Source organism: Gouania willdenowi, chromosome 7 (genome assembly GCF_900634775.1).
Source record: "Gouania willdenowi chromosome 7, fGouWil2.1, whole genome shotgun sequence".
Classification (NCBI taxonomy): domain Eukaryota; kingdom Metazoa; phylum Chordata; class Actinopteri; order Blenniiformes; family Gobiesocidae; genus Gouania; species Gouania willdenowi.
In genome coordinates this window covers 40441363-40463862 of record NC_041050.1, presented here as the reverse complement: position 1 = coordinate 40463862, position 22500 = coordinate 40441363, and the positions used below count along the sequence as shown (strand labels likewise).

General features: G+C 39.0%; 2 protein-coding genes across 4 annotated transcripts in view; both read left to right on the top strand.

Annotated features, from left to right (window-relative positions):
- Window positions 1-2156, top strand: part of LOC114466790 (IQ motif and SEC7 domain-containing protein 1-like) — a 29908-nt gene extending 27752 nt beyond the window's left edge. Inside the window, exon 17 of the mRNA XM_028452527.1 lies at window positions 1-2156. This exon is cut by the window's left edge and continues 132 nt beyond it. Within this exon, the coding sequence (XP_028308328.1) occupies window positions 1-639 (639 nt within the window). The 3' untranslated portion in view covers window positions 640-2156.
- A 6497-nt stretch (window positions 2157-8653) lies between these two features.
- Window positions 8654-17899, top strand: LOC114467184 (replication factor C subunit 2-like). Of its 3 annotated transcripts, XR_003674497.1 has the most exons (5): window positions 8654-8904; window positions 12828-12933; window positions 13024-13125; window positions 15905-16599; window positions 16754-17854. XR_003674497.1 is itself a non-coding variant. In XM_028453297.1 (4 exons), exons 1-4 carry the CDS (start codon window positions 8727-8729, stop codon window positions 16062-16064), a joined length of 546 nt encoding a protein of 181 aa, XP_028309098.1. In that variant the 5' UTR covers window positions 8654-8726; the 3' UTR covers window positions 16065-16609. The 3 variants fall into 3 exon arrangements, 2 of the variants coding, with proteins under 2 accessions (XP_028309098.1, XP_028309097.1); XM_028453297.1 differs by lacking the exon at window positions 16754-17854 and having other exon boundaries at window positions 15905-16609; XM_028453296.1 differs by lacking the exons at window positions 8654-8904; window positions 12828-12933; window positions 13024-13125 and having other exon boundaries at window positions 16085-16599; window positions 16754-17899.
- Window positions 17900-22500: the final 4601 nt, after the last annotated feature.

The following is a 22500-nucleotide window of genomic DNA, read 5'->3' as shown; positions in this document are numbered from 1 at the left end:
AAACTGTTTGGAAGTCGTCGCGGAAAGATCCCCGTTCCTCTAAACATGAACCCTCCCCACAGTCACATGACCATGACCCCCCCTCCCCAGAGTCCTCTTCTGATATCTTCCCCACCCAACTACCCCGCCCCTGCCCCCCCTCTGCCCTACCCCTCCTCCACCTGCCCTTCCCCTTCAGACCTGGGGGGGGGAACCTGTGCACAGAAGCAGTCCCCCCCTCCTCCTTATCACCACCACCATCGCTACCACCTTCAGCTCTCTGGCCCCTCCCACCCCCAAACGCTGCACTACAACACGCCCCCACCGCTGTCCCCCCGCTCTCCCCTCACCCCCACTGCTCTGCACGGACTGTACCATTCCCACCACAGGCACAAACTCCCCTTGAGCATCTCCCACTCACAGCCCCACGCACACACACACCTCCCACTCAGTCCCTCACCCACCGCCCTGCCCTCCTCCCACATCTTCTTCTCCTCACCCCCCCCTCAGACACCGTCAGCTCGTCTGGTCACTCAGCGACCACGTCAGCTGCCCCCTCCCAATTCCATACCCCCTCCTCCTCCTCACTCCCCATCAACCCCTCTCTCTCCCCGCCCCCCCAGGACCAAACCAATCAGCCGCATCAGTACAGTGGTGTAAGACCCTTTGGACTTCCATCCCATGTTTCCATGGATACAGGACAAAGTGTTACCGTGCTTATGAGATGTAGTGTTTCCATGGATACAGGATGAAGGGAAGAGTTTTTGCTCTGAAGTCCTAAACGTAAAAATGCTTTGTTTTGTGGATCAAATCAAAGCTTTGGACCAACTGACATGTGACGTACGTGTGTTTCACTATCAACTCGTATCATTGTGTCTACGGGAACAATTGGAACAGTTTTTGAGGGAAGGAAGAAGAAAGCAGAGCTCCACACACTGGAGGAGATTAGATGTTCTCCAACATAGAACACACTAAAGGACACACTTGTTTTCAGCGTAAGGACTTGAGGACAGTTAGGAAATCAAACTGTTTCAATGGAAACCGTCCCTAAGCTGTACAGCAGAGACTGAAAGAGCGGCTTGTGCTGTTGTTGTTGTGGTTGTTGTTGTTGTTGTTGTTGTTGTGGTTGTTGTTGTTGTTGTGGTTGTTGTTGTGGTTGTTGTGTAACTGCTGCCATTTATTGAGTTTGAAGCCCAAAGAACAAACTAATAATAATAATAATAATGATAACAATAATCAAAGCTCTTTACATTATTCTGTCACTCCACACACAGTGGGAGTAAGCTACTGTTGTAGCCACAACTGCCCTGGGATAGACTGATGAAAGTGAGACTGCCATTGGCCCCTCCCACTGACTGGCCCCTTCCACTGGAGCTCTAATTTGTTTCCCATCCAAACACTAACCAGGCTTAGCTTCAGAGACCAGGGGGTATTTCATCAAAGTGTTCTCAGTAGAATCAAGCTTATGGTTTAATCCTGGTTCAGCTAAACCGTCTGTGACCACGCCCCTTTTACCATTTCATCAACTCTTCTCAGCTTGAATCTCTCCAGCTCAGCCAATCAGCTGACAGTGTTTAGCTTAAGTGAACGTCCTCATCAGACCCACTAGATCGATCACAGATTTAATGATTAGAGAGTGACGGAGCATGTGCTGCAGCTTTTAGGAACCAATGCTGAGACCAACAGGATGTGACATCATCTGTTACTGAGCAGTGAAAATAAATGACGGACACGTTAAAAAAAAAGGTGTCATTTAGTCAATTTATCACAGCAAACAACTGATCGTGTGAATACTTAGTGATCATGTGATCACACACTGATCATGTGTGTTTGATAAGTTTTTTTTACACCTGTCAGCGTTTAATAAAAGAGATGATGTAACTCATAATTAAATAATATTTAATTAATGAGACTAATGAGTGTTTGATGAATAGTTTGATGAGCTCAGCACTAAATGAACAGCAGGAGCAGCAGTGGTGTTGTTGGATGCTGTTGGATGTCACATCCAACACTGTAGACGCTGCAGGTACAGGTGAGCTGTGCACAGAGGTACGTGCACTGTGTGCACGTCTCTTAAAGTGATAGTGTATCTTTGTCATTGGGAGCCTTAGTGCTCCGCCCTGTCCCTGAAGCCCCTCCCTCTCTGTATATCCACAGCTTTCTCATTATTAATCTCTGATCAATAAATAAACACATTTATACGTGTGGTAAACAGAGGTGATGATACACACGTATATATTATATATTATTACTGATGGTTTAAACACACTGTGATATCATTAATAATACGCTACACATTAAACATGTAATAACACAATAATTCTATAGTCATTAGTATGGATTAAAAAAACAAACAAAAGTATAATAGAAGTCTTTTTGACTCCTTTATCCTTTTGTAGATGTTTGTTGAGTGTTTTAAGCATCACTGAATGACTTTAATAATGATGACGTGGTTTCATTTCAGTAGTGAGATTGGGCAGTAATTGGTGCAGTGGTGTTGATCACCACTTTTGAAGATGGTATTACTTCAGCAGTTTTCATTTTAGTTGGAAAGTTCCAGTGAGGAAGGATTGATTGCAAATACAGTATAAGTGAATGTTGTAGAAATGTAATCTATACTGTCTTTGACAAGCATTATGTCTACACTTAAAGGAGACATATCATGGTTTTAAATCCTTCCTTTTTACATATAAATCATACAGTTGTGGTCTTTATAAAGCAGAACTGCAACGCTTGGGTCTGAATTCATCATTATTATAGCTCCACCCCTTTTCTACCACTTTTCTGATGTGCTTCTGAGAGCAACTCGTTTTGGTGCTGTCTCTTTAAATGCAAATGAGACACTCCATACCCCGCCCCCTCTTCAGGTGACACTCGGTTCAACTCCACCCTGCTCGGCCATTTTTGTAGTTTGATAGAAGAGATACGGCTATGTAGCGGAGCATAAACTTTTTATTCACACGTTATTTACAAAATGTCAACAACGTTAGACTTGTCCATCCAGCCTTACATGTTCCAGCCAGAGTCTGACCCAGTGGAGCGACATGAAAATGAAGATGATGAACCTGCAGAACCCTAACAAGTGAGCTAACACAAGCACCGAGCTAACGCTAGCGCCAAGCTAACATCACGAAATGCATTTTAATAGTCTTTTCAAAGACAAAAACGTCAAAATGAAATGACTAATGAAAACTTTAGACTTAAATTAAATCACGTAGGCCATATCATCAAGGATCTAAAACGAGCACACAGCGCTAACATATGAAGACGGTGCTAATGCTAAGGCTAACAAAACAATGACAGGGACGTCTTATCACACTTTTTAGCGTTATTTACAGCTTACCGAAGTGCTCTGTTCATCGTCTCCAAAGATAGAAGGAATTGAACCCTCAATCAGACAAAGTCTTTCTGTAAATCCTTCTTTATACTGGTGGAGGTTGATGAAGCAGTCATCATTGAAGTGCTTCACACACAGAAAAATGACCTTATCCACAGATGTGGTACATTTCTATAAAAAATAAAACTCAACCAGACACTTTGAAAAGGTTCTGATGCTGGGAGACGGTGTAATGAAGCGTGTGGGTTACTACATCCAACAACCCAACATTTTGACTTATCCTCTCGTAACTTCTGCATCCTGGAGCTTGGACTACAAAATAAAAGCCAGAAATAAAAATGGTGGATTGATGTCCTAATTTGGCAGTTCTGCTGCAAATACTGTGATGTAATAGTTCAAAAAACGTAATAGAGAATAGAAAAATCGAAACAGAGTGAAAAATATGATCAAAACAGAAAATAAAGATATCTACGGAGCACCTGAAGAGATTAATTTGATTTTTTCTGTACTTCTAAGCACTCTAAATATACAACAAAATGCATTTAAGGTCTAAAAAAGTGGATTTAGGGTGATATGTCCCCTGTTGATCTTTTGTTTTTAAAGGTCACATATTATGCTATTTTTCACCATCATCTGTATTTGTTCTAAGAACCCCAAAAACGTAGTATTTGAGGTTTATTTTCCCAAACTCGCCTGTTTTCCAGAGTTTTAGCCTCTGAAAAGTCACTTTCTGACCAACGGGCTGTTTGCTGCCTGCTTATTCATATTCATGAGTGGGCGTGTCTATACACTGATTGCCTGCATGACTCACTCTGTTGCAGATCAATGATCACCAAAGCCATTTTCTCTTGTTATCCACACACTGTTATTGTTTTCAGCCAAAAAACTGTACATTACAGTAAAACACATGATGTGTCATATGGACTATTGTGAGTCCATCTCAGCGCTGTGTTCATCCAGCAGCAGGAGATTCAAACACTCACTGAAGTTTTAAGCTGATAATTTACTTTCTTCTCCTCATCATCTTTATTAAATACAGGAACAGTTCATTTAAGGTGATAATTATTTGTTTATCACCTCAACCGTTGCGTCGCATCAGCAGCAGGCACTTCCTGGAGGGGGCGGTTTTTCAGAATAGGGCGGAGCATCAGCTCAGAGAGCAGGATTATTGAGGATTTCAGAGATGCAGGAATGAACCCCAATAATACGTTAGAGGTGTTTTTGATAAAGAATTCACTTTGTAACAAAGGTAAAAACTCAAAAAAGTTGATTTGCATGATTTTGAACCTTTAAACCAAGCCTGCTGCTGAAACCTGGTCAGGAGCAGGTTAGACTCAAGGACTGTGTTGCTATGGTAACCAACGTGTTTTCTCGTTGATGAAACCACCGTTCCAGTTAGAACTCGGCTTAATGGAGCCGGACTTTCAGATTAAACCTGGACTAAACCCTGAGCTGGGTTTGATGAAATACTCCTCTGATGAGAATGACCAAGGACACACACACACACACACAGACAGAGTTGTTTGCATGTTCTCTGTTACAAACATGAGGTTGTGTGTGTGTTTCCATGGAAACAGGTCTGCTATTTATAATAATGTAATATAAGATATAAAGTACAGAACTCCATGTGTCACCAAAAAGAAAATAAACTGTTACACACTGAACCCCCCCATGTGTGTGTGTGTGTGTCCTTGTGTGTCACTGTAAACTTTAGGTTTTGCTGAAACACATAATTGTGTCTAAAACAGATACGCTAATTATCCTGGTAGAGCTATGGCCCCCAAGGGCCCCTGATGCAAAAACAGCACTGAATATAACTCCTTCACTTTAGTGTACATTACATATGAAATACATGAAACTATCTCCTAATCACTGCATATATTTATATAATCATATTTTTAATGTTTTTAGGTAGTTTGGTGGTGATATTAATTATTTATTAGTATGATATTAAAAGAAAAGATTATCTAATAAACCCATCCAAGACTTATACCTGTCCAGGGTCAGGAAACGGGCAGGTAACATCACTGCAGACCCCTCCCACCCTGCACACAATTTGTTCAAACTCCTCCCCTCTGGCAGACACTACAGATCACTGTACGCCAAAACTACCCTCTATAAAAACAGTTTGTTTAGGGTTCGGGTTGTTTGTTCTCCCAGGCTGTCACTAAACAGACCTGTTTCTGTGAAATAACCCTGGAACTAAACATGTAACAATCAGTGGCGGCTGCTGGTCTTTCATGCAGGAGAAGCTCATTTTCTGCCTACTTCAGAAAATGTATCTGTTTATTTAAATGTGAATTCTAGTAGAATTCACATTTTGTTGTCAACAACTATTTGTAGATTATCACACACACACGTGCGTAGCTGCTGCGCGCTGGAGTGTGTGTTTGGTCAAAAGTCTCACAACACAAGCAGTAACAGTCTCCACAAACACCAAAAACAGACACTAGGTTTGTCAGAAGTTGATTCGCTATGAGAGGATCAGCAAAGTCTCCGTGTCAACACAGAGCAACGGACTGAAATATTTGAAAAACCCGCCTGTGTGCTTACAACGTCATACTCTCTGATTGGCTCATTTCGCTGTCAATCAAAATTGAATTAGCCTGAGACAGATCATCCAATCATCATCCATTATTCCAGCGTCCGGAACAGACAGATCCAGCCCACTGCTCCATAGACCTCCTGTGAAGCCCGGCGTCCGATGGGCGGGACTAAGTGCGTCATAACCGAGCATTTATCCAATGAGCGTCTAGTTTGACTGCAGTGGATCAACCCCTAAATCCTCTCCCATTGAAGTCAATTGAAGCTGAACTTCACCACTGTTTATTAACACTGTGACGCTGCGGTAATGAATGAAGAACGTCACGCTGTCACTGTCAGTTTCCTGTTATAAGAAGCTGATTCTGAACTAAACATACATGTGTTCTGTCATATATTTAGTCAATGAAATGTACACACAACACTACATATTTGACCACTGATTTTAGGGGAAGCTGAGGTTCCCTTGTAGTCTTAAAGCATCCGCCACTGGTAACAACCCTAGAACTAAACATGTAACAACCCTAGAACTAAACATGTAACAACCCTGGAACTAAACATGTATCAACCCTAGAACTAAACATGTAACAACCCTAGAACTAAACATGTAACAACCCTAGAACTAAACATGTAACAACCCTGGAACTAAACATGTATCAACCCTAGAACTAAACATGTAACAACCCTAGAACTAAACATGTAACAACCCTAGAACTAAACATGTAACAACCCTGGAACTAAACATGTATCAACCCTAGAACTAAACATGTAACAACCCTAGAACTAAACATGTAACAACCCTAGAACTAAACATGTAACAACCCTGGAACTAAACATGTATCAACCCTAGAACTAAACATGTAACAACCCTAGAACTAAACATGTAACAACCCTAGAACTAAACATGTAACAACCCTGGAACTAAACATGTAACAACCCTAGAACTAAACATGTAACAACCCTGGAACTAAACATGTAACAACCCTAGAACTAAACATGTAACAACCCTAGAACTAAACATGTATCAACCCTAGAACTAAACATGTAACAACCCTGGAACTAAACATGTAACAACCCTAGAACTAAACATGTAACAACCCTGGAACTAAACATGTATCAACCCTAGAACTAAACATGTAACAACCCTAGAACTAAACATGTAACAACCCTGGAACTAAACATGTAACAACCCTAGAACTAAACATGTAACAACCCTAGAACTAAACATGTAACAACCCTAGAACTAAACATGTAACAACCCTGGAACTAAACATGTAACAACCCTGGAACTAAACATGTAACAACCCTAGAACTAAACATGTAACAACCCTAGAACTAAACATGTAACAACCCTAGAACTAAACATGTAACAAACCTGGAACTAAACATGTATCAACCCTGGAACTAAACATGTAACAACCCTAGAACTAAACATGTAACAACCCTAGAACTAAACATGTAACAACCCTAGAACTAAACATGTAACAACCCTAGAACTAAACATGTAACAACCCTGGAACTAAACATGTAACAACCCTAGAACTAAACATGTAACAACCCTAGAACTAAACATGTAACAACCCTGGAACTAAACATGTAACAACCCTAGAACTAAACATGTAACAACCCTAGAACTAAACATGTAACAACCCTAGAACTAAACATGTAACAACCCTAGAACTAAACATGTAACAACCCTGGAACTAAACATGTATCAACCCTGGAACTAAACATGTAACAACCCTAGAACTAAACATGTAACAACCCTGGAACTAAACATGTATCAACCCTGGAACTAAACATGTAACAACCCTAGAACTAAACATGTAACAACCCTAGAACTAAACATGTAACAACCCTAGAACTAAACATGTAACAAACCTGGAACTAAACATGTATCAACCCTGGAACTAAACATGTAACAACCCTAGAACTAAACATGTAACAACCCTAGAACTAAACATGTAACAACCCTGGAACTAAACATGTAACAACCCTAGAACTAAACATGTAACAACCCTAGAACTAAACATGTAACAACCCTAGAACTAAACATGTAACAACCCTAGAACTAAACATGTAACAACCCTGGAACTAAACATGTAACAACCCTAGAACTAAACATGTAACAACCCTATAACAAACTGTCACTGTGAATGTTCATGTACATAAACATATTATTTAATTTAGATGTTCACCTGCACTCTCATCACTGCACTATTATTATTATTATTATTATTTTTATTATTATTATTATTATTATTATTATTATTATTATTTTTATTATTATCCTATTTAGTTTTGCACAGTCTTTAACTACTGTTTATATATTTTCTAGTTGATTATTATTTAATGTTTACATTAATAGAGAGAGCACAGTTCACCAAGTCAAATTCCTTGTGTGTATAACATACATTACATGATCAATGAAGTTGATTCTGATTTTGATCTAATCTAATATTAAGGTTATGTTCCAGTTACAGTATGAAACACACCTGTGATTAAATTAAACTGATTTAATTTAATTTTATTATTTATTTATTTATTCCTATCGTCACTTCTGAGCTGTCCTCACACTGAGTCACGTGGTCTCAGACAAGCTCTTATTACATGACGTTATTCTAACACTAGGGGGCAGCACCTGCAGCCTGTCCGTCTGATAACAATACTAACCTGAGGGGGCGGTAAAGAGCTCCGAGTTGATGCCAACCGCCAATAAATACCACAGAAGAGAAAGAAGAAGAAGAAGAGAAAGAAGAAGAAGAAGAAGAAGAAGAAGAAGAAGAAGAAGAAGAAGAAGAAGAAGAAGAAGAAGAAGACCGTATTCTCGCGTTAGTTCGTTGTTGGCGGGCTTTAGGCAGAAGGGACGATGGAGGAAAAGAAGCAAACGGAACTTGAGTTTTCCTCCGGCACTGGGAGCTCCGAGCTGCCCTGGGTGGAGAAATACAGACCCACCGAGCTGAGGCACATCGTCGGAAACGAGGAGACGGTGAACCGCCTGGAGGCTTTTAGTAGAGAGGGAAACATCCCCAACATCATTATAGCAGGTGATTAAACACTTCTAATCAATAAAAACCACATCGTAGCTGGTGATATATATATATATATATAAGTGTGTGTGTGGCCAATATCTCCCTGACGCGGTGTCTGTTTGACCTGAAACTTTGTCAACGTCCTGCGTAACCCGAGTGTGTTCATCCATTATTTTAATTTTTTTGCACAGAGCAGAGACTTTCAACATGCCTGCTGCTTGGTTCAATGGTGTGCAAAGTCGGATTTGTTTGGACTAATGTTCTAATAATTCAATGTTCCAATTCCAATGGGCGGGCCGTGGAGGTGGGTTCTCCAGTGATTGGGTTAGAACATTGGAACATAGAGATGACATCATCACATCTATTCTGATTCAACAAACTGGAATGGGAATAGATGGAGTTCCACTCCCTACAGTGTCCTTGTTAAAAGCCAAAATATATGAAAACAATAGTTATCACTTTACACATTTTAAACAAACTTAAATGTCCCTGATGTCACAACCTCATTTAACCACCCATGAAAAGCTACTGGCCCCTCCCACTTTATTATAATAATACATACTTCCTACAGGCACTGCACTAGGGGGTGAGCAATATGATACATATCACGATACTTGGGTCACGATACTATATTGCGATTTTCTACCCAGTTAATACCAAAATTAAACATAGAGATGAAATGTCAAGTTGTTGTTTATGTTCATCAGAACATCAAAACATCCTATTTATTATTTATTATTTGTGTTTTTACACATTTTCACTGAAAAACAGAAAATACAGTGTTATACACTGTCATCATAAAATAAAGTGCAACAAGTTTCTTTTCACTGAAATTACTGTGTAGAAGTCTCAAAGTAACCATGACAACATAATGACATCATTGTAACAACTGTAAGTGAGAACATTAAGGATAAATCACCCTGAGTTACTGATAATACACAGAAATAAGAAAAAATTATTTCTCCTATTGTATCAGTTTAAAAACTGATCTGAACAGATTATATGAAAATATAATTTCTGTACATACATAAATATTACAGGTATTACACACTGCCATCATAAAATCAAGTAACCATTGTAGCACATTGAAAGCATTGTAACCACTGAAATATTGCACAAATACATAAAAATATTGATTAAATAAAAAAAATTAAAACCAGCACCCAAAAAATTGCGATATATCGTGAAATCGATTTTTTTTTTTTTACACCCCTAATATATATATATTGTGTGTGTGTGTGTATATATATAGATACACACATATATTGTGTGTATATATATTGTGTGTGTATATAAACTAGTACAGTGCCTGTCGGAAGTATGTATTCATATAGTGGGAGGAGCATCAGTAGAGTTGTCAATTATGGCCAAATGAGTATGTGATTGAAGGTTATACAAAGAGGCGTACATAGTGTTATGAAGGGGTATATTTGCAGGTGCAAAGTAAAATAGCATGTGCAGTTTTCCTGCTTTAATTCTATTTTTTGACCCATTATCAAACATTTCCTGAAAATTTCATCAAAATTCATTCATAACTTTTTAAGTTATCATGTACACAAAAAAACCAAACGCAAACACACACACGCAAACAAACTGACCAACATATTTCCGAAAAGCTTTGAAATCACCAAATAAGTCCAAAATAACGGATGCACACACTCGCTGTTTTTTGGAAGTCGTTGACTAAGTTTCAGGTCGATCAGACACTGAGTCGGGGAGATATTTGCTCCACACACACACATGCATATAGAACATTATTGCTTTTATAGGTAAATATATTGTGTGTGTATATACATACAGTGGATATAAAAAATCTACACACCCCTGTTCAAATGCCAGGTTTTTATGATGTAAAAAAATGACACTAAGATAAATAAATTCACAACTTTTTTCCCCCTTAAAGGTGCAGTCTGCAACTCTTATAAAAGTAACTTTTTGTCATATTTACTAAAGCTGTCACTATGTAAGGACAGCTTTACATCAAACTAGTAGTTTGTGTGAAAAAAACAGACTGTTGCTCAAAGGCCCCGCCCCTTTCCTGGAGCTTTTTTACAGTGTATGGTCTGGAGGAATAGAAGATGGAATTGGTGACTTTTCTGCTTGAAAGGTAATTACTGCTGTTTGAGTTACATTATGTTTTATTTGTAATTGTTACACTAGAACTTTGTGGTGCATGTGTTCATGTGTGTGCAGCAGCCTCCGTGTGGGCTACTGTAAGTGACACTGTGTTGCTGCTGCTGAGGTGTGTGCACATTGAGAGAGAGAGAGAAGCGCTGCAGTAATATGCTTTTAACAGAGCATGTTATGTTACTGTGATGTTGCTGTCTGGCTAACGTTAGCTTGTTAGCTCCTCTGAGGGAGGGACATTGGAAAGTTTGGAGACAGGGCAAGAGAGCAGCGGGGAGAGAGGGATCTGAGAGCTGCAGACTGCACCTTTAATGTGACCTATAACCTGTACAATGATAAAACAGTGAAACCTTTAAAGGAGGTGAAGTAAAAATTAAAAACTGAGAGAATGATGTCACTAAAGTGTTCACACCCTCTTATAACTGGAGGCGGGGCTGTGTTCAGATTGAACCAATCACATTCAAACTCATGTTAAATGGAGTCATCACACACCTGTCACCATTTAAAGTGTCTCTGATTAACCACAAATAAAGTTCAGATGTTCTAGAAGCTTTTCCTCATATTTTTGTATCTTCCAGAACAATCCTGGTCCTCAGAGAACTTCTATAGCATCAGAGGATCTCATTGTTCAAAGATATCAGTCAGGTGAAGGTACAAAAGACTTTCTAATGAATTAAATATTACAGTGAAGACAGTCATCATCAAGTGGAGAAAATATGACACAACAGTGACTTTACCAAGAACAGGACGTACGTCATAAATTGATGACTAGATGAGAATAAAAGTGGTCATGGAGGCTGACAAGAGGCCGACAGCAACATTGAAGGAGCTGCAGGAAGTTCTGACAAGTACTGTCTGTGTAGAACATGTGACAACAACCTCCATCTTCTTCATTTGTCTGGTCTATGGGGTAGGATGGCAAGATGGAAGCTTTATCTTACCAAGAAAAACATCTAAGCCCAGCTTCATTTTGTAAAAACACATTTAAAGTCTCCCAAACACATGTGTGAAAATGTGTTATGGTCTGATGGAACCAAGGAGGAACTTTTTGGCCATAATTCCAAAAGGTTTATTTGGTGCAAAAACAACACTGTTCATCACCAAAAGAACACCATACCTACAGTGAAGCATGGTGGTGGCAGCATCATGCTTTGGGGCTGTTTTTCTTCAGCTGGAACTGGGGCCTTAGTCAGGGTGGAGGGAATTATGAACAGTTCTAAATACCAGACAGTGTTGGAACAAAACCTTCAGACTTCTGTTAGAAATCTGAAGATGAAGAAGAACTTTATCTTTCAACACCACAATGACCCTAAGCACAGCATCAACTAAACTATGGCTTCACCACAATCAGATGGAGGTTCTGGAATGGACCAACCAGAGTCCAGACCTGAATCCTACTGAACATCTGTGTGGTGATCTGAAGAGGGCTGTACACAGGAGATGTCCTCACTATCTGTCACATTTAGATCAGTTTAGTAAAGAAGAGTGGTAAATATGACCTCATCAAGATGTTCCACACTGATAGACTCTGACCCACAAACACTGAGTGTTGGAATAAAAACCAAAGGTTCTGCAACAAAGTATTATTTTAATGGTGTTTATGTAAGTTTTTATTTTTCCCTTTAAAGGTTTCACTTTGTTTTTAATATTATTTTACAGGTTCTAGGTCACATTAAAAGTTATGGATTTATTTATCTTAGTGTTATTTTTTACATCACAAAAACCTGGCATTACAACAGAGATGTGTAGACGTTATTATATCCACTGTAAATACATATATATATATAGTGTGTGTGTGTGTGTGTGTGTAGGTCCTCCTGGCAGTGGTAAAACCACCAGTATTCTGTGTTTATCTCGTGCTCTACTCGGAGCCTCCATGAAGGAAGCAGTGCTGGAGCTCAACGCCTCCAATGACAGGTGTGTGTGCGTGCGTGTGTGCGTGCAGTAATGTCTGTGCGTGTGTGCGTGCAGTAATGTGTGTGTGTGTGTGTGTGTGTGTGCACACAGAGGGATTGATGTGGTGAGGAATAAGATAAAGATGTTTGCTCAGCAGAAAGTGACTCTGCCTAAAGGACGACACAAGATCATCATCCTGGACGAGGCTGACAGGTGATGCCCACACGTGTATACAGACACACACTATATATATATATATATATATATATATATATATATATATATATACATACATACATACACACTAGGGATGTAAAGATTAATCGTAAGGCAGTTAAAAATCGATTCATAGGTACCACGGTTCGCATCGATGCTCTGAAAATTGAATCGCAGTACTTTTTTTAATATATATATATATATATATTATATATATATATATATATATATTAATCCTTCCAGAAGCGGACGTGACGGGTGGAATCTGCTACTATTTTCTTTCTGGCCGCCATTTACTGTTAAACGTGCTCATAAATGATTCATTACCCCTTTAGCACCGAAAGAATATCTGTAATATTACGTGAATATCTGTAAAAGTCATGTTTTTCTATTAGCTCTGTCTGCTAGCATAGCATCTCTTCTTCACTGGTGGAATAACTGCATGCCAACCGACCACTGGGTTACCAGCGCCCTCTGCTGGTCTAAACAAATATCTGACGTAAATACAGTAAAATTACTGGGTTTTTTTTTGTTTTTTTTAGTCCAATTGTTAAGGCATAAAATACATTTTCAGTTGCACTTTTAAAAAGAAAAAGAACTATTGCGCAGTTTTGAATTGTTTATTATAGAACCAGAATTTAAATGAATAGGTTTCTTCATTTGTATTATTCCTTTATTTATTTCATTCAAGATTTATTTTTAGTTAAATTGCATCATTTTGAATAGTTTATCAAGGGATTCTTTTGACAATGAAAAATAAAAGGAAAATAGTATAGTATTTTCCCCCCAAAAAATAAAAGAATATTTTTCAATCATCATTTGTCTACAGTCCCATTTTGTAAAATAAATCGTGAGAAAATCGTATCGTGAACCCAGTATCGTGTCGAATCGTATCGGGAGTTGAGTGAATCGTTACATCCCTAATTAGTACGTTAGGATGAGTAGTACGTTTGTATTAGTACGTTAGGATGAGTAGTACAATAGTATTAGTACGTTAGGATGAGTAGTACAATAGTATTAGTACGTTAGGGTTAGTAGTACGTTTGTATTAGTACGTTAGGGTTAGTAGTACGTTAGTATTAGTACGTTAGGGTTAGTAGTACGTTAGTATTAGTACGTTAGGATGAGTAGTACGTTTGTATTAGTACGTTAGGATGAGTAGTACGTTAGTATTTGTACGTTAGGATGAGTAGTACGTTAGTATTAGTACGTTAGGGTTAGTAGTACGTTAGTATTAGTACGTTAGGGTTAGTAGTACGTTAGGGTTAGTAGTACGTTAGGATGAGTAGTACGTTAGTATTAGTACGTTAGGGTTAGTAGTACGTTAGTATTAGTACGTTAGGATGAGTAGTACGTTAGTATTAGTATGTTAGGATGAGTAGTACGTTAGTATTAGTACGTTAGGATGAGTAGTACGTTAGTATTAGTACGTTAGGATGAGTAGTACGTTAGTATTAGTATGTTTGGATGAGTAGTACATTAGTATTAGTACGTTAGGATGAGTAGTACGTTAGGATGAGTAGTACGTTAGGATGAGTAGTACGTTAGTATTAATACGTTAGGGTTAGTAGTACGTTAGTATTAGTACGTTAGGATGAGTAGTACGTTAGTATTAGTATGTTAGGATGAGTAGTACGTTAGTATTAGTACGTTAGGATGAGTAGTACGCAGTGTTAATTTCGTAGACTAAGACTATGACGAAAAATGTTCGTCAACGAACCTTTTTCACGGACGATAACTAAATAAAAACTAAATAAAAGTCAGATATGAAGACGAAGACTGAGACGAAGGATAACTGACACTGTAGTCCACGAATAAAAACGAGACGAAACTCGAAGGCGTGACGAATGGAGAAGAGATCCAATCAGAACTGCTCTTTTTGCGGGACAAGTTGGGAAGAAATCCAATCAGAGCGAATCTTTTGAGGATACGTTGATCTCATTGGTTGATCTGTGCGGAGGGAGGCAGCCATTTTTAAAATACCGCGGCAAATGCACGCCAGCAACAACAGGTAAACAAACCCGAAACAAACGCAGCAGCTAAGAGGAGAAATACGTAACACAACGGTTTAGCCTACCATGTCCGAGGGAAACTGCATGTCTCGTGCGCAATAGACATGTCAGGACTAGGGCGAAAACGAAGAATTGACATTTGGTCGCACTTCACATATGACAACAAGGACAACAAGACCGCCTGTACAGCGTGTGGAGCAAAAATTTCCGGGAAAAACACCACCAACTTGAAGCGACATTTACAGACGACTCATCAAGAAATACATGCGAAGGTAAGCTACGGTTATTTTATCATATCAACACCTGTGTGTCTGCTAAACTTGGAGTACGATAGAAGCTAAAGGAATCCACATTTGAACTGTATTGATAAAACTGAGTCTGAGGCGATTATCTCGCTGAATTAATAGGATTATAAATATTCAATATTCTCAAATTGAATGAAATATCTAGGCCTACTATAAGTAGATTGTGTGTGTGGGTGTCATTGTAGCCTAAGCAGTTATTCTCATTTCACACTGAGATGGCAGATTTGTGAAGGCAAAAGCCAGCTTAATAAACATAAGTGTGTGTGTGTGCGTGTGCGTGTGCGTGTGCGTGTGCGTGTGCGTGTGCGTGTGCGTGTGCGTGTGCGTGTGCGTGTGCGTGTGCGTGTGCGTGTGCGTGTCTGTGTGTGTGTCTGTGTCTGTGTGTGTCAGAGAGGCTTGAGGAGATTGGGCAAGAAAGAAAAGAATCACAGCTTGCTTACCCCCTTTTCACCCTCACAGATACAGAAGAAGTCTGATTACAAAGATGACCATGGGCCAAGTGGAAATAAAGCTAGTGCTGCTAGTGAAACCCAGCAGCAGACCATCTCTACAGCTTTCCAAAGTTCTTCAAAATACAAAACTGAATCGAAAGAACAACATACCAAGGAGCAGGCCATAGCTAGATGGATTGGACGCACAGGTTTACCAGTCACAACAATTGAAGACGAGGACTTTGTGCTAATGATGGAGATAGTAGATCGGAGACTAACAGTTCCAAAGAAAACCAAAATGAGCAATTTGATTGAAACACAGTATGAACATGAAAGACAGAGATTCAAAGAGAGACTGGCTGCTGCCCGGAGAGTATCGATTGGCCTTGACATGTGGACAAAAAAAGGACTGACAGCCTCATTCCTTGCCATAAGCGCATGCTACTTTTGTGTTGAACAAAGTAAACCTGTACACATATTGTTGGCCCTTGAACAAGTAGCTCACCCACACACTGCACTGTCTATCAAGGCATACGTGGATAAATGTATGCAGGAGTGGGCCATACCAAAGGAGAGGATCCTGACCGTAATAACGGACAATGGGAGTAACATGGTGGCAGCCTTTAAACACACAACAGCAGAAGAAACAAGCTCAGACTCAGAGGACGACTCCCCTGGGTCCACAATGGAAAGTGATTCTGAATCTGTAACGGAAGACCAGCGGTGAGCCATGATTAGTTTATTCTTTTAAATGCCAATTATCACATGAATGATTTTCCCCGACACATGAATACACACACACACACACACACACACACGCACCAGTCACTTTATTAGGTTAAATACTTATCTGGTAGTCCTTTCTTCCTGTTTTTAGGTACCATCATGTCGACATGGAAATGGACCGGACACCGTGTGTGGTGCATACTATACAACTTGTGGTCCACATGTTGCAGAAAGAGACGAGTGTCAAAAGAGTCCTCAACAAAGCAAGGTCGGTGGTGAAGCTCTTTCGCAAGTCCTCAGTTGCAACACAGAGGGTACTGGACCAGTGTGGTCTTATTGTTGTAAATGACTGCCCCACACGCTGGTCGAGCACATTCAGCATGGTCACACGACTCCTCACAGTCAAAGATGCAGTCTGTCAAATCGCAAGTGACATGGGATGGGACGGTTTGCTTACCAGTGAGTGGCAAAAGCTTTCATCAATCCAAGACCTACTGCTGCCTTTTGCGGAACACACTAAAACCCTCCAGAGTGACACCTCATCTATGTCCCTAGTGGTTCCTGCCCTCTTTGATCTGCTGAGTCACCTAACTGACTTTGCAGAGAGCACTCGGTACAGAGACCTCGCCACTCTTGCGGAGAAAATGAGAGCAAATCTGAACCAGCGTTTTGCTTGCTTCTTGGATTCAGCTGATGAAAAGTTCTCACCGCTTGCAGCAGCTGCCTGCTTTGTCAACCCAACTGTCTGTGAAATCCTTGTTAATGTTGATGTGGCTGATGGAAATATCCCGGAACTGCTGAAACAGGCAGAGGACTATGTGGTCAAATGCACTTTCCCACACACAAGACAGGAGGTGGACCAGTCTGAAGAAGATGCAGAAGAAGAGGTGATTGAGGAACCAGAAGCAGCACCATCCTCAAAGCAGCCTGTATTTAGGTTCCTCTCAAAATGCCGCACCACGCGGCTTAAACAGAAAACCTCCACAACCAGCATCAGGCAGCAGATCATCAAGTACAAGGAAGAACTTTCACATCCCATCACTGAGGATACAGGAACAGACTTCTGGCTGGAAAAGAGTGACAGTTTTTATCACAGTTTAAAGCCACTTGCGTTAGACTTGTTGGCTATGCCAGCTTCTCAAGCTTTTGCAGAGAGGGTATTCAGCATCACAGGTGACCTCACAAGAGGACGGCGCAACAGAGGAAGGGTCACATTGGAGCGAAGCGCTTTCCTTAAAATGAACAGAGAGAAATAGAACAGTTGTGTTCACTGCTATTTACAGCATTTCCTGTAGCTGCACAACTTGATATTGGTATTTGTTTTATTTAATATGAGAACAGAGATTTTTTTGTTCCATGCAAAAATGGCATTACAGCTTAGCATGTAATTCACTTGTTTTGAGTTGAGCTTATTGATACCTCTTTTTATTTATTAACAGAAGAATTTCATTTTTTGTGCAATGATGATGCATATTTTCTTTTACATATTTATTTTTTCTTTTCAAACATCTGATTTTGCACTCAATGCATAGTAAGAGATGATGAAGATGATGTTCACAGAGTTGTGTGCTTTTTTAGTTTAATGTGATATTTACCTGTATTTTCAATGCTGAGAGACAAGGTTTTTCTTTTTTACTTGAAGACAAAGGAGTACTCTTTGGTAGTTACAGCCAATACATTTTTTATTTTAAATTTCAGAATTGCACTTGTCTGTTCTGTTTATATCTTGTTGATTTTGCACAGAGTCGCAAGACGTGAGGCATTGTAGCCCAACCAGTTATTTAACTTGGATTTTGTTCAAAATAAGCCCCTGAATTCAACACATTTTAGATCTCATGCATCAATGATGCACATAGTCTACAGAAGATCAAACTGGAGATTGATGCAATATTGAAGGAGGAGAGTTCTGTTAAGACATTAAGAATAAAATACATGTTGTATTACAACCGTTATCTGTGTCTGTATTGCATATTTTGTATTGCAAACCCTTATACCTAACCATTCCATGAAAAAAGAAACATTTAGTCGACTAAGTCCACTGTAGATGTCGTCGACTAATATCTGCTAATGTTTAGTCTACTAAAACTAGACTAAGACTAAAAGATTTCAGAAGACTAAAACTAGACTAAGACTAAATGGTGTGTTATTCAAAAGACTAAGACTAAGACTAAATCAGAATTTTCTGCCAAAATTAACACTGGTAGTACGTTAGTATTAGTACGTTAGGATGAGTAGTACGTTAGTATTAGTATGTTTGGATGAGTAGTACATTAGTATTAGTACGTTAGGATGAGTAGTACGTTAGGATGAGTAGTACGTTAGGATGAGTAGTACGTTAGGATGAGTAGTACGTTAGGATGAGTAGTACGTTAGTATTAGTACGTTAGGGTCAGTAGTACGTTAGTATTAGTACGTTAGTATTAGTACGTTGGGATGAGTAGTACGTTAGTATTAGTACGTTGGGATGAGTAGTACGTTAGTATTAGTACGTTAGGGTTAGTAGTACGTTAGTATTAGTACGTTAAGGTTAGTAGTACGTTAGTATTAGTACGTTAAGGTTAGTAGTACGTTAGTATTAGTACGTTAGGGTTAGTAGTACGTTAGTATTAGTACGTTAGGGTTAGTAGTACGTTAGGATGAGTAGTACGTTAGGGTTAGTAGTACGTTAGTATTAGTACGTTAGGATGAGTAGTACATTAGTATTAGTACGTTAGTATTAGTACGTTAGTATTAGTATGTTAGGATGAGTAGTACGTTAGTATTAGTACGTTAGGATGAGTAGTACGTTAGTATTAGTACGTTAGGATGAGTAGTACGTTAGTATTAGTACGTTAGGATGAGTAGTACGTTAGTATTAGTATGTTTGGATGAGTAGTACATTAGTATGTTTGGATGAGTAGTACATTAGTATTAGTACGTTAGGATGAGTAGTACGTTAGGATGAGTAGTACGTTAGTATTAGTACGTTAGGATCAGTAGTACGTTAGTATTAGTACGTTAGGGTCAGTAGTACGTTAGTATTAGTACGTTGGGATGAGTAGTACGTTAGTATTAGTACGTTGGGATGAGTAGTACGTTAGTATTAGTACGTTAGGATCAGTAGTACGTTAGTATTAGTACGTTAGGGTCAGTAGTACGTTAGGATGAGTAGTACGTTAGTATTAGTACGTTAGGATGAGTAGTACGTTAGGATCAGTAGTACATTAGTATGTTAGGATGAGTGGTACGTTAGTATTAGTATGTTAGGATGAGTAGTACGTTAGTATTAGTATTTTAGGATGAGTAGTACGTTTGTATTAGTACGTTAGGATGAGTACTACGTTAGTATTAGTACGTTCGTGTGAGTAGTACATTAGTATTGGTACGTTAGGATCAGTAGTACGTTAGTGTGAGTAGTACGTTAGTATTAGTACGTTAGGATGAGTAGTACGCTAGTATTAGTACGTTAAGATGAGTAGTACGCTAGTGTTAGTACGTTAGGTTGAGTAGTACATTTGTATTAGTACGTTAGGATGAGTAGTACGTTAGTATTCGTACGTTAGGATGAGTAGTACGTTAGTATTCGTACGTTAGGATGAGTAGTACGTTTGGGTTAGTCGTACGTTAGTATTAGTGCGTTAGGATGAGTAGTACGTTAGTATTAGTACGTTAGTGTGAGTAGTACGTTTGGGTTAGTAGTACGTTAGTGTGAGTAGTACGTTTGGGTTAGTAGTACGTTAGGATGAGTAGTACGTTAGTATTAGTACGTTAGGATGAGTAGTACGTTAGTATTAGTTTGTTTGGATGAGTAGTACGCTAGTATTAGTACGTTTGGATGAGTAGTACGCTAGTATTAGTTTGTTTGGATGAGTAGTACGCTAGTATTAGTACGTTAGGATGAGTAGTACGCTAGTATTAGTACGTTCGGATGAGTAGTACGCTAGTATTAGTACGTTCGGATGAGTAGTACGTTAGTATTTGTACGTCAGTATTTGTACGTTAGGATGAGTAGTACGTTAGTATTTGTATGTTAGGATGAGTAGTACGTTAGGATGAGTAGTACGTTAGTATTAGTACGTTAGGATGAGTAGTACGTTAGTATTAGTATGTTAGGATGAGTAGTACGTTAGGATGAGTAGTACGTTAGTATTAGTACGTTAGGGTCAGTAGTACGTTAGGATGAGTAGTACGTTAGTATTAGTACGTTAGGATGAGTAGTACGTTAGGATCAGTAGTACGTTAGTATTAGTATGTTAGGATGAGTGGTACGTTAGTATTAGTATGTTAGGATGAGTAGTACGTTAGTATTAGTATTTTAGGATGAGTAGTACGTTTGTATTAGTACGTTCGTGTGAGTAGTACATTAGTATTGGTACGTTAGGATCAGTAGTACGTTAGTGTGAGTAGTACGCTAGTATTAGTACGTTAGGATGAGTAGTACGCTAGTATTAGTACGTTAAGATGAGTAGTACGCTAGTGTTAGTACGTTAGGTTGAGTAGTACGTTTGTATTAGTACGTTAGGATGAGTAGTACGTTAGTATTCGTACGTTAGGATGAGTAGTACGTTTGTATTAGTACGTTCGTGTGAGTAGTACGTTTGGGTTAGTCGTACGTTAGTATTAGTGCGTTAGGATGAGTAGTACGTTAGTATTAGTACGTTAGTGTGAGTAGTACGTTTGGGTTAGTAGTACGTTAGGATGAGTAGTACGTTAGTATTTGTACGTTAGGATGAGTAGTACGTTAGGATGAGTAGTACGTTAGGATGAGTAGTACGTTAGTATTAGTACGTTAGGATGAGTAGTACGTTAGTATTAGTACGTTAGGATGAGTAGTACGTTAGTATTAGTACGTTAGGATCAGTAGTACGTTAGTATTAGTACGTTAGGGTCAGTAGTACGTTAGGGTTAGTAGTACGTTAGTATTAGTACGTTAGGATCAGTAGTACGTTAGTATTTGTACGTTAGGATGAGTAGTACGTTAGTATTAGTACGTTAGGATGAGTAGTACGTTAGTATTAGTATGTTAGGATGAGTAGTACATTAGTATTAGTACGTTAGGATGAGTAGTACGTTAGGATGAGTAGTACGTTAGTATTAGTACGTTAGGATGAGTAGTACGTTAGTATTAGTACGTTAGGATCAGTAGTACGTTAGTATTAGTACGTTAGGGTCAGTAGTACGTTAGTATTAGTACGTTAGGATGAGTAGTACGTTAGGATCAGTAGTACGTTAGTATTAGTATGTTAGGATGAGTAGTACGTTAGGATGAGTAGTACGTTAGTATTAGTATGTTAGGATGAGTGGTACGTTAGTATGAGTAGTACATTAGTATTAGTACGTTAGGATGAGTAGTACGTTAGTATTAGTACGTTAGGATCAGTAGTACGTTAGTATTAGTACGTTAGGATGAGTAGTACGTTAGTATTAGTACGTTAGGATGAGTAGTACGTTAGTATTAGTACGTTAGGATCAGTAGTACGTTAGTATTAGTACGTTAGGATGAGTAGTACGTTAGTATTAGTACGTTAGGATCAGTAGTACGTTAGTATTAGTATGTTAGGATGAGTAGTACGTTAGTATTAGTACGTTAGGATGAGTAGTACGTTAGTATTAGTACGTTAGGATGAGTAGTACGTTTGTATTAGTACGTTAGGATGAGTACTACGTTAGTATTAGTACGTTCGTGTGAGTAGTACATTAGTATTGGTACGTTAGGATCAGTAGTACGTTAGTAATTTGGTGACGCAAAATGGTCAAAACATTAATTTTATATTTACGGCTCCTTCGGTAAGACCGCGCCACTTCCGGTTCCGGGTTCATGACGTCACCGTGTCGCAATTGTTTGAGTTAAAAAAAAAAAAGGTCTATTAAAAAGGTTTTTGTACCGCTAAAAGTCATTTAAGTCAATATTTCATAGTT

Coding starts and splice junctions, on each gene's coding strand:
- LOC114467184 (XM_028453296.1), top strand. CDS start 16,127: ATGATGGAGATAGTAGATCGGAGACTAACAGTTCCAAAGAAAACCAAA. Junction 16,600..16,753: donor TCTGTAACGGAAGACCAGCG/GTGAGCCATGAT, acceptor TCCTGTTTTTAG/GTACCATCATGTCGACATGG.